Raw genomic sequence first — 13,120 nt, 5'->3', positions numbered from 1 at the left:
GGCCCAAAGTCATGCAGCCTTCTAAGTGGTCAATAACAAAGTAATGTCCTTTATCTTTATAAGGTCATAACTAGTTTCATTAGTACAGTGCCAAGAACATAGTAGGCTGTCAGCAAATGTTTGTGGAATGAGTGCATTAGTCAATATAATATTAAATTTCAGCACTTCGTATTCAAGCCATTTTCCTGAACTTGTGGCCCATTTCTTTTAAGTTTTATCAGTTGTGATTTTCTTTTAGACTTTTCTTTAGTTCGCTGAATTTTCCTGAGCCCTTTCTGACAAATGTTACCAGTAGTTAGAGGCCATAAACCAATGTATCAGCTGTTCTAAATTAAAAATTAAGATTATCAATTTGCTTAGTTTTTGCTGCACCTGTCCTACTGGTTGTGCCATTTCTCTCTCCGCTCTTCCCCCTTAGCCAGAAAGAACTTCCAGCTCACTAGAACAGATTGCTATCCCTCCCACAAATAAGCATGGTCTTACACATTTGGCAGCATTGAAAAGGCTCCCTTCAAAAAGCCTAGTTAGAAGCTTCCTCCAGAACTCCTGTGAGTTAGTGGTGTGTTTATTGCAACAGACCTTTCATCATTGTCGTCATTAAACCTGGTCCTTGTCTGATAGGAAGGAGTGGGGAGAACCATTCTTTCATAGACTTCATCAATGGCTTTATTAAAGCAACTCATTTATATTAATCAGCATGCAGATTAGGGCTCATCTGGGTTGTTTGTGCCCAGGTGGTGGGTGAGTAGATTCACCCCTTATTTGGCCACTGCCGCTGCTCCCTGTGTTCTTCAGAGGTCGCTTCTCCGTTGAGGCTGCCAGCCTGAAAGCTCTGGCTGAGCACTGGGGGACTGAATCCACCTGGAACAGAATAGTTTGCTTAAACCCAGTCTGTAAATGATAAAGTGCTTTACAAATGTTAGATGTTATTATTGGTCTCTGTGGGAGAGCACTACTTCTTAGCCAGTTCCTCTACCTCACCTTGGTGTAATGTAAGTAAATCTTTCCATCATTAAATGCATCTCTCAAACACTCCGTGCTTTGTTTTTTGTGAAGAGGAACTGAAGAACGAAGCTAACTGCCCTGGTTACTATTAGCAGACTGTTCGGCATCCTTTATCTTTAAAAGTATTTTTCTGTAAGACATTTTTACTGACAATATTGGCTTTGTGGCTTAAAAAAAATCTTGACACTATCCCTTCAAATATCAAAGCTTTTTGGAAAGGACATATTTATGCTAAATCTGTCTTTTGTTCCTCCCAAGATGTATATGAGAATTAATTCTTCCCCAAGGGCGTTTTACCTTTGCAACTGCTTCATGCATTGCTATTTCTTCCTAGAGGTGGGGGAAGGAGTGCAATAAATTTGTGTGTAATTAATGCCATCAGCACTGCAGATGCGTGCACACACATGACTATTTCCTTCGCTAGCAGCTGTTAAGAGTAGTAAAGACTGAGGGGCTGTGTGTTCGTTTGCCTCCCAAATAGAGTGATGGATCACACGTTGTCATTCTACACTGTAGTAAAAACTCATTAAAATAACCTTTCCAGCACAAGTTTTTGAAAGACGATTATAAATCTGTAATAGCCTCCACAGTTTCTATATACCAATGAGTTAAGTGCGGGGCAACCTCTTTTTTTTTTTTTTTCCTTCAAGTTTATTTATTTTGAGAGAGAGGGAGAGAGAGAAAAAATCTCAAGCAGGCTCTGCACTGTAGGCACAGAGCCAGACATGGGACTCAACCTCACGATCTGTAGATCATGACCTGAGCTGAAATCAAGAGCCAGATGCTTAACCAGCGGAGCCACCCAGGCACCTCTGTAGCAACCTTTTTTAAGTGAGTGAAAACACAACCATACTACACCAACTCAGATAGGTTTTGCTGGCTTAAGCTTTTATTGAGCCACATTAGTTAATAGTTAATATTTTTCTAAAGATTTAGTTGTATTTTACTTTTTATTTGAGATGGGTGCTCCTTTGCCCATATTAAGTGGTCTGGTTTCCTGGTTAACTATCTACAACTCAGCTGAAACTATTCCATCTGTCAAATACTGACAGTACTCCTGGATCACGCCTGTTGAGACAGGCACAGCTCGTCTCCACAGAATGCTTACCACCACTTACTGATCTTATTTTTGCTACTCCGAGGACTATTGTTTGATTGATATATTCCAGAAATCAATTTGTGGACACAGCTTCAGAAGCCTCTCTGAGGCTAAAAGGAGAGTGTGCTCCCCAGCTCCCCGCCCCACTCCATGGAGATAGGTTTATTGTTTTAACCTGATTATAAAAGCAGTACAATAAAAGAGGGGAGAAAAATGTAATACATTGTAAATTTAAGCAGTTACAAATTTATTGATTACAAATTTAAGCAATTTATAAAAGTTGAAAAAGAAAATTTTTTCATTAAAAATCATCCAGATGCTTACTTACCATTTACACATTATCATTATTACTACTTTGTTGTCCTTTCATTTAAAAAAATTTTTTTTGTTGATTTATTTTTGAGAGACAGAGAGAGCACGTGCACAAGCCGGGGAGGGGCACGCAGAGAGAGACACGGAATCCGAAGCAGGTTCCAATCTCTGAGCTGTCAGCACAGAGCCTGACACAGGGCTTGAACCCATGAACCACGGAATCATGACCTGAGCCAAAGTCAGATGCTTAACTGACTGAACCACCCAGGCGCCTTTAATATTTTGTTGTCTTTTCCGACTTTTCTCTCAGCGTATATAAACACAGAGATTGACCTCACTTTGTTTTAAAAATATCTGTCATGCTATTCTGTTTTGTAACCAGCTTTTTTCTTTTAAGAAGATATTACAGACATCCTCGGATAGCAGTGTGAAGACGTTATTTGGTCATTATTGTTCTCTTACCAACCCCTACTTCTCTTAATTTCTATTTTTTATGATAGGAATTTTATTATAGCTCAGGGTGTAATCACCACAACACCTTTTGCGAGTGCATATGCATCACTTTTGCTTTTCAGTTAAGAAAAATCATCGAATTGTAGTTACTCTTGCCAGAAGATAAAGAATGAGGCAATTACATTTTCCCTGAGACTGACGAAATTTGTCCTGTAAATTAACCATTTAAGAAATTCATTCCATCAGTTATACGTCAATTAAAAAAATAGTAATAATAAAAGAAATTTGTTCCAAACAAGGTGCCCCCAAGAAGCTAGCTCATGACGTTGACAGTCTGAACAGTTACCACTTCTGGCTCACTGAAATTTAGGGTGTTACTCAGAAGACGTGGGAATAGTATATGGCATTGCCAGGCAGTCAGATTTCAACATGACAAATCAGAAAGAAAAGCATTTTTGTATTGCATGTGCAGGTAAGCAATTCTGCCATTCTTGCAACCTCCAGAAATGCAGAAATTAGCTTATCTCCTGCTTGATTACTGTCTAGACAGCCAAAGTAAACTTTATAACATTAATGGTGACAGATTCTCTTCTAAGTGTTCTACATATTTACTCATTAGAGAGGAAGTGATGTGGCCAACTAGAGCCATTATTTGTTTGACACAACTTTTCACTTAAACCTGATATCATTCTGGATCCGATCGTATGAATTATTCCCAAGCATTAGAGCCATTCAAGACCCAGAACTCAGCAGTGTTGACCTTAATTGACCCAACTAGGATGTTTCTGTCAGTAGGTGGGGTGGGCTATCAGTCTTAATGGTTTAGGACATAGAAATGGTTTAGAATGGTTTAGAAAATGAAAATTGCTTAATTAGGATTCTAGGTCTTGAAACCAAGGGGCTTGGATACAAAAACTTTCATGAAGAAAGTAATCGGGAGACTTCAGACAGAGGGAAAAGTCTGTGTGAAGAGAATAGATAAAAATAATATCTGAGCAGGGCACCTGGGTGGCTCAGTCAGTTGAGCATCCGACTTCAACTCAGGTCATGATCTCACGGTCTGTGAGTTCGAGCCCTGCATCGGGCTCTGTGCTGACAGCTCGGAGCCTGGAGCCTGCTTCGGATCCTGTGTCTCCCTGTCTCTCTCTCAAAAATACATAAACATTTTAAAAAATAATAAATAAAAAACCTTTAAAAAATAAATAAACCTTTGGTGAGCAAAGGTGTCTTACCAAGCTTTATAAAAAAGCAGTTTTAAAATCTTCATGCCTAACTATAAATATTAAGATTTGCATTTCTAGAAGCTCGGAATCAGAATTGGAAGGGACCTTATAGAGTAATGTTTCGCAACTTCCTTCATTTTATAGTCGAGAAAAATTAATTGTCCTACCCCAGATCTCACAATGACATTACTAGGAGACCTTGAAGTAGGGTCTAGATCCTTTGGCTCCTAATGCTCTGCCCTATTTCATTATGGTCTTCTCATTGTTGGGCCTCTAAGAGTGGCTATCATTGAAGCTCTTTTAGTCTGTCATGTTTTTGTAGTTGATAGTGTTTGCTTGCCCCCCTGGGCCTGAGGAACAAAAGTCCTTAATCTTTCTCATGGTGCCCTTGTTAAGAGTGCCAAGAAGTGGAGGGCTTGGGTTCTTAGTCTCAGGAGATCTGGCATTTAGGCTTCTGGATTCTCTGACTGCCATTATCCTTGCTACCATTGTGGATTGCTGGAACAAATCATTCCACAAGAATCTGAGGGAGAAAAGTATCATGAAGCAGGTACTTTCTTATATTGAAATACAAAAGGTGTCTAAACAGGTGCCTATGTAGTAAGCCATGTATTGAAAAAAGATCAGATCAATAAATGGTCTCATTAAATATGTGTAGCTGGTAGTCCTGTGGTCTTCCTAGAAATACTACAATTTTAAAGGAGGATGATACTTAAACATATCTCTCTTTGGTATAATTTAAAATGTTAGGGGCTCCTGGGTAGCTCAGTGGTTAAGCATCCAACTCTTGATTTCGGCTCAGGTCATTATCTCATGGTCATGAGATTGAGCTCCACATCAGGCTCAGCGCTGGGCATGGAGCCTGCCTGAGATTCTCTCTCTCCGTCTCCTTCTGCTCCTCCCCGCTTACACACATGCTCATGTGTGTGCTCTCCCTCTCAAAAAAAAAAAAAAAAAGGTAATAAAAATAAAGGTTAAATAAACATTTCAGGCAATAGAAAGAGATTTATGTGTGCATTGAGTAAGTCACCCTTGCCTGGGACACTTCAGCTCCCCTAGGCTATTGCTGGTTTTCATAATCTCTTACCTTCCTTGATTTGTTAACCCAAGGAAGTCCAAAGCTTTTTCCTCAATGATCATCATTGGCTATGGAGGTGTATTCTGCTCAAGTAACTATAGCTATTTGGAACTATGGGTCCTTTATAAATTTTGAACTTATGAGTACAGGTCTGTCTATATTTGCTAATTACATTAAAAAGAAAAAGAGACAATAAAATGTCTGTTGCCTCTGCCTGGTCTGAAATCTCAGGGAAGTAAAGGCACAGTCTAGTTATCCAGAGCCAGATCCATTGTTAAAAGTTCATGCCATCATTTTGACATTTAGTGTTGTGGACTTTCTCTTTATAAATCCCTCTTCACTTTACCAGTGCTGGTCTCAGAGCTCAAACTGTTTCAAAACCGTAACATTTCTTAGTGAGTGATTGATCTGTATTACGTGTCCGGCCATCAGGGGGATCTTGGGATGTTGCTTGTATAAACTGTAATCCAATCTGATGCTGTGCATTTAGTTACAGTCTTTCATAGACCTATTGGTGATACTCTATCCTCCTGGATTTGGGAATAGAGCTTATCTGATACCTTCAGGGGAAAAAAATCCATTCATTTTCTTTCTTCCCCACTTAAATAACTCAACACATCTGGTAACACTGTAGGATCATTGTCCTTCCAGTTCCTCTGCAGCTCATATTGCTACAATATTTCTTAAGTATTTGGTTACCTAAAGGGCAATGTGATTAAAAAAAAAAAAAAAGACTTTGTATAGGTCTTACAAATTAACCTATCTGCAGCGGTAGAAAAAAAATGGCTTTAATCAGCAAAATTTCCATATCAACAGCCTTGTCTGTGTTACACAGGATGAACGTAAATATAAATTTGGAGATGAACGCTCATGTGTTAAAATTTTAAAGCAAGTCTTTCCACAAATTAATGTAATTTGTGTCTAAGAAAATGTTTATTAAATCTAACGTACCTGAGATTAAAGTATCTTGTTGTTTGGGTCTGTATCCTTTGGCTTAATAATGTCTTCAATTACAAGAATGATAAAAGCTGAAACAAAATCCTTTAATTCAATCAGAACTGAGCTAAATTTTAGGAAGCAAAGAGTGGGAATCAGATACAGTACTGCATGATATAGGAAGCTAAATATACACGATATTAAGACTTCGCAAGAAGCGGTTGGGGCTGCTTTGAGGAATTCTTGTTTGGAACGGCTGCATTGAAATACCACTATTTTATCCTCTTGAATTAAGATGGTTTATGCAAACAAGTCTAAATTGTACAGTAGTTCCAAAGAGACTGTTTTCTGCTTGTTTTACATTCTGGAACAAGTTCAAAGCTTTTGATTTTGCTTGATTTTTTTTTTTAACAGCCTGAGTCTTGAAAATAATACAGGTTTGATGAATATGATTTCAATATTGCAGTTCTATAAAAATTTTCAGTGTTTATGGTACATTTGACCCAGGGGCCCTCCACCAAATATATCCATAGTGCATTTTAAGTATAACAGAATGAACACATTTGAAAGGTTAACCATTCTTTTGCTTTTGCTTTTCTTTCTGTATTAAGTATGAAAATTAGCATTGTAATGGCTCCCAGAATGGAGATATTGAAAAAGTATCCACCTGACAGAAATAAACATACAGAAAATAAATTGAGTTAAGATTTCATTAGGTATCTGAAATTTAAGCTTCTGTTCAAAATGGCTATTACTGGATTTTCATGTATATGAGTTCAATGCTGTGCTTGTAAGGTTTTTTTTTTTTTTTTGCTTGAATTATGCCTGAAAAAAATTGGATTACAGCTCTAATATCCAGGTGGGCAATGCCATTTGCCAGGATCTTTGTATATAACCCCATAAGCACAAATACTGCCTTGCTGCTAAGCCTTCTGAGGCTCTCTGAGGTAAAAATGGGCATAAAAATGTTTACTTGTTTCTTTTAATTTTTTTTCTTGTTTTTTTAGGTTGTGGAACTTTTAGCAAGTGCTCTTATGGACTTGGTGCAGGGAGTATACCATGAAAATTCTACTTCAGCAAAGGTAGGGATTGGGTACTCATTATAAAATGTTAGGTTAAAAACCCTCGTGGCAAAACTAGAATTGACGAGCGAAAATGTCATTTTTGTTTTGTGTTTAAATTGTACATGACATTTTTTTTTAGATTAGTGTTTTGGCTACAAATCCATGGCCATACGCTTAGTACATAGCAGATTTAGCCAATTAAAACAACCTCTTATCCTCTGGCTGGATTCACAGTCTGTTCAGTCTGCAGCAGCCCAGGAGACACCAGGATGCTCTGTCTACTGGCTGGCAGGTAGCACTGTCACAGGGCAGGCAGACTGGAGAAACAGCTCGTGCTGAGGTGGCTGGGCGCAGCCTTTCCCCAGAGGAAGGGGTCTTCCATGTCTCAGAAGAGTGGACATGATCTGAAGAGGATGACTTTTGAGGGCATGAGGAAAGAATGCCTTTTATGTCCAAGATCCAGAATTTACTGCGTTATTAAATTCTCTGTGATAAGAAGTAGGATGGTTGTGCAGTTGGATCATTCTGATTAATTATATAGATCTAGAATTAAGGTTTTTTGACTCATTTAACAGGACATCTTATGGGTTAGGTTTTATTTCTTTAAAATGCAGTTATTTCATTTCAGTAGGGTATTGAATGTGAAGCAGTTGCCTCATTGACCACCGCCATCATTTAACATGGTATATGCTATTATACAGGATTCCTAGCTTAGGGTTTCATTATTCTAACTTCTTTAGCTTCTGTATTAGCAAGATTTCACTCACTGCAAATTAGAGAAAATATGCGCATATGCACATTTTAGGCTTTTTGACATTTCCATTTGAAAAAAGAAAGACTGATTTTACTGGAAAATGAAACATAGGGCATGAGCAACTTGCATAGGAAATTTAAAAGTGTAACCCAGGGACTCTGGATGGCTCAGAGAATAGTTAGTAAAATATGAAGAATTGTACCTTGGAAGTCTGCTAACATTTGGTTCAAGGAACCACAGTTCCCTGGAGGCATATCTAACTTCACCTAAGTTGCCTAGTGGTATGTGGGGACCTGGCAGGATATACGACCACAGTGGGACCCCCTTTGCCGCATTTTTCAAAAATATACCATACTTCACTACCATGGCTGAGGACTAATAGCACATTGTAGAATGGAAGATTCCTGGTCTAGTTCCACTCATAAGTTGCCTCATATCTAGTATAAAGAAGATGATAGTAGCTAAACATGTAACACTGTGGTAAGTAACTCACCTATGTTTCTTCATTTAATCTTCACAGAAAGCCTGCTAGCAGATACTACTGCTATCCCCATTTGACATAATGGGAAAACCGAGGTTTAGAAAAGATTAAATAATTTGCCCACAGTCCTACAACTTGCTAGTTGAGATTTGAACAGCAGAGCTCAGGTTCTTAACCGTGCGTTTTCTACCTCTATACCTCAATGAAACCCAATTTGCTCGTCTCCCTCTGCCATACCTGAGATCCCACCATATATGGTGATGACAGTGACCTCTTCTGGCAGTTGAGGCATCGTTTTCCCCTGGGATAGTTCCAGTGTGTTCACCGTAGTTCCATGTAAGATATTAATATCTTACAGTTAAATACCTTAATTTTTAAGCGAAAGTTTTATTGTTGGTTTTAGGGTTCTTGATTTATTCACTCTTAACTGTTTGTCCACTATAATTAGCCTAGTTTGTTAATAATTTTGTGAACATGTATTAAATACTTTCTGTATGTCAGGCAGACCTGACAGCAACGACAACAGTAAATGGTTAGATAGCCCTTTACAGTTTGCTTATACTTTCTTTCTCTACAGTCACCCATAAAAAGGGGGACATTTGTTGGTACGCCCATTTTATACATTAAAAGCCTGAGATTCAGGGATGACAAAAGGCAGGAAAGCCTATTTTCTGGAAACTCTTTGTTGATGTATGTTTCACAGTGGCATGATCTGAACCCAGGTTTTTTTGACTCCAAGTCCCACATAATCTGTTTCTTCCTGGGAAAGAGAAAAGAGGAAGCAACGAAAGTCTTTGAAGGACTGTTGATCATACGTGCACTGCCAATTAGCAAGCACTAATTGCTGACTTTCATTGGCTAGTTTTACTTCAGAGAATCTGTAGCAATGCTTTGTCCATCTGCCCTGTTTCCCTACCGTCTCCCCAAACACAGCCCTTTAAAGCACTACCGACCTTCTTTGAGCAATTACATTTCTGAATATAGCCAAACCATTTAAAGAGCTGTTTTGGTTGGTTTTGTTTTCTTTTGTTTTGTTTTTATAACGGAAGGAAAATGCATAGTTGGACTGAAGCTGTGGGAGTGCTTCTGGATGCCTCCATTTGTGTCCCAGGTCCAATTTAGGTTAACCACATTTCCCTTCCTAACCAGAAAAATCCTGGCCTTTCTCCCCCCTCCTCTAAGTGTGCTTGCCATTGCAATGGCAGTTCAGAATTTGGGTTTTCGAACTTGGCCCAGGAATGCCTTCAGAGGCAGAGAGAGCACTGCCCCACATGGAGTGCCTTCAAGGTTTTCATGTTCTGGCACGATTGGGAAGCAGCCACAAGTGGAGGTCATGTGGGAAGTGAGTGGCACAACCTCCGTAGCCTTGGGCCAATTCAGTACACAAAAGAATTGCTTTGTGATTTAAAATCAGCTGCAAACCATTTATTCTCTCTAGGGAGAAGAGAATACAATGCAGTCTGTTTTCTATATGGCTACTTAATGCAGTGATGGAGAACCTGGGTAGTACGAAAATAGCTTTCTGTGGAGCAGTGCCTATGTGACCAGGGTAGATGCACTAAAAGCAAATGGAGGAGAATTACAACTGAATATGTCCAAAATCACCTTCTCCAGAAGAAGTTTGTAGAGTAATTACCTAATCCTCCTTTAAACTATGAAAATTTATGTGACTTAACGTTAGTAATACTTGACAGATCATATGTAAATTGTGATCATGTAAACATTCAGAGTAATTTTGGAAATTCATCCTTTGATCTAGCATTGAAAAACAGTATTTTTATTTTTGTGTTTGTTAGTGAATGAACCATTTTTTCCTTATAATAAAAATTAGCCATTGTGCTTTCTTTAGTGTTTATAGCATTTCCTCTCTGTCTACCTGGTTTGGTGTTGTTGTTAGCTAATTGGGAAAAAAAAAAGTATATGAAGTAGAAAAATTGCATTTTATGTTTTTTTAAGTTTGTTTCTTTATGTTGAGAGAGAGCACAAGTGGGGTGCTCAGTAGGGGGGTGGGAAGTAGGGGGGTGGGAAGACAGAGAATCCCAAGCTGGCTCTGTGCTGTCAGCACAGAGCCCAAAGCAGGGCTCTATCCCACAAACCATGAGACCATGATCTGAGCCAAAATCAAGTTTCAGATGTTTAACCAACTGAGCCACCCAGGCACCCCCCCAAGATTGCATTTTAAATGCAGCTGTTTTTTACCATTCTAAGAGTTCCCAAGTCCTGCCGTGTACATTGTGTTCATGTTACTCACTGTACACACTAAATATTTTGCATTTTAGCAAAATTGGCTTTGAATCCAGACCTTTATATCTAAAATCTTTATAGCATAATTATCTTATAACTTGTTTCTAATTAGAAAAGTAACTACATATTTGGTAATAAAAATTGAAAGCACAGAAAAAGGTCAAGAGGAAAAAAGAAATTATTTTACATAAACCATCCCCAGAAATGAATCATGATTACACCTTAATGTATTTCCTTCTAGATTTCATTCTATATTTCTCCCATTTTATAGTTATTATTCTATGTCATTTTTTGTTCCGATTGATTCCCTAGGATTTGTTATTAAAAGTCTTCAAATGGGGCGCTTGGGTGGCTCAGTCGGTTGAGTGTCCGACTTCGGCTCAGGTCACGATCTCACGGTTCGTGGGTTCGAGCCCCGCATTGGGCTCTGTGCTGACAGCTCGGAGCCTGGAGCCCGCTTCAGATTGTGTCTCCCTGTCTCTCTGTTCCTCCCCTGCTCTCACTCTGTCTCTCTCACTCTCTCAAAAATAAATAAAGATTTAAAAAAATTAAAAAAAAAAAAAAGTCTTCAAACGTTAGGGGCACCTGGGTGGGTGGCTCAGCCGGTTGAGTGTCCAACTTTAGCTCAGGTCATGATCTCACCGTTTGTGGGTTCGGGCCCCACATCAGGCTCTGTGCTATCATCTCAGAGCCTGGAACCTGCTTCAGATTCTGTGTCTCCTTCTCTCTCTACCCCTACCCCACTCGTGCTCTCTCTCTCTCTGTCTCTCAAAAATAAATTAACGTTAAAAGTAAATTTTTTTTAAAGTCTTCAAATTTTAATTTTAATGACTATTTAATGTTTCTCCATACTACTATAATTTACTGAACCATTCCACAATTTTTAGATATTTACCCTGTTTCCTTTTTTTTAAATGAGTTTAAACAATATTGTGATGATGAACATCTTAGTGTTTATAACAGTGCTCTATTTTATACTATTTGCTAAAAAAAAAAAAAAAAAAAAAGAACCCTAGAAGTGAGTTTTTTTTTTTTTTTAATCAAAAAGTTAGTATATCTTTAGGGGCACCTGGATGGCTCAGTCAGTTAAGCATCTGACTCTTGATTTCGGATCAGGTCATGATCTCATGGTTCGTGGGTTCAAGCCCTACACTGGGCTCAGCACTGACAGTATGGAGCCTGCTTGGGATTCTCTCTCTCTTCTTCTCTCTCTGCTGCTCGCCTGCATTTACTCCTTCTCTCTCTCTCTCTCTCTCTCTCTCTCTCTCTCTCTCTCAAATAAACTTTAAAAAAAGTTAAAGTAAAATCTATTCTTCAAAAAAAAAAAAAGTAAGAATATTTTCAATATATAGAAAAAGATTGCTATCCTTAGAAAAGCCTGCTTTTAAAGTTGGCCCTTGGCTAGAATCTGGGAACTTGGATTTTAGGAGTGTCTCTACCATTGTCTAACTGGTAAGTGCAGCTCACTGTAGCCAAACTGTTTTTGCCAGTAATGTGGTTTATTTTGAATATCTGCTTTCCTTCTGGGAGTCTGGAATGTTGGTATATGCTAGGCAGAGAGGATGACCAACCCCTACAGAAACGCTGAGCACTGAGTCTCCAATGAACTTCCCGGGTAGACAGTATTTTGTATATGTTATCACATGTGTTCATTCTTAGAGGAATTAATCACATCTTGTTTGACTCCACTGGCAGAGGATTCTTGGAAGCTTGCGCCCAGTTTCCTGTAGACTTCATCTCATGCACCTTTTTCCCTTTGCTGGTTTTGTTTTATATCCTTTGCTGTAATAAACCATAGTTGTGACTTTGACTATATGTTGAGTCCTAGGAGTCCTCCTAACAAGGCCATCAAACCTTGGGGTGGTCTTAGAGACCCCTAAACACTGTTTTTCTGATTCCTTATTATTTCCACCCACTTGTACTCCTTCCTTGTGAACTAATCAAGGTCCTCTGCAACACTCATGTTGGTTTTAAAATGGGGAACAGCACACCTCTTTCCTGTCTTCAGAGATTCTGCTCATGTTGGCTTGGCCCCGGTCTCAGGAAAGTGAGAGGGTTTTAAAGAGGATCCATTTCTCTTGGAAAGGAACTGGCTTTAACAGAGTTACTAAAATTACAAAGATCCATTCTATTTTTTTCCAAGCATAGATTGTACTTTCAGTATATCATTCTCTTATGAGAAGTAGATAAGGTCACTTATGTCCATTTATTTATTTTTTATTTTTTATGCCTATCTTCCTTAGCCCCTTAGCATATCTTCCTTAGCCCTTAGCATCTTTCAAGTAAGATATAAGAATAATTCAATTCACCAGGAAGTTATAGATTGGTGCCTACCTGCAAAGCCCAATGCCACCTTCTAAAATACAATAAAAAGATTAGCAAGGGGAGCTTTGTCCATTGAAAAAATAACAGGGAGAAAATTGGAACAAAAAGTCACATCTGGTTGGGAAAATCAGAAAAGACTTCAAGGA

At 38.6% G+C, this 13,120-nt stretch overlaps 1 protein-coding gene across 4 annotated transcripts in view; it reads left to right on the top strand.

Moving 5' to 3' along the window:
- Positions 1-13,120, top strand: part of PDSS2 (decaprenyl diphosphate synthase subunit 2) — a 288,760-nt gene that overhangs the window by 174,030 nt on the left and 101,610 nt on the right. For all 4 annotated transcript variants that reach the window (XM_011282517.4, XM_045057896.1, XM_045057895.1 and 1 more), the window contains exon 4: positions 7,114-7,188. In XM_011282517.4, coding sequence (XP_011280819.1) covers positions 7,114-7,188 — 75 coding nt within the window. The remainder of the gene's footprint in view (positions 1-7,113; positions 7,189-13,120) is intronic.

This window comes from Felis catus, chromosome B2 (assembly GCF_018350175.1).
Source record: "Felis catus isolate Fca126 chromosome B2, F.catus_Fca126_mat1.0, whole genome shotgun sequence".
NCBI classification, from domain to species: Eukaryota; Metazoa; Chordata; class Mammalia; order Carnivora; family Felidae; genus Felis; species Felis catus.
This window is presented reverse-complemented; position numbering and strand designations above follow the sequence as displayed.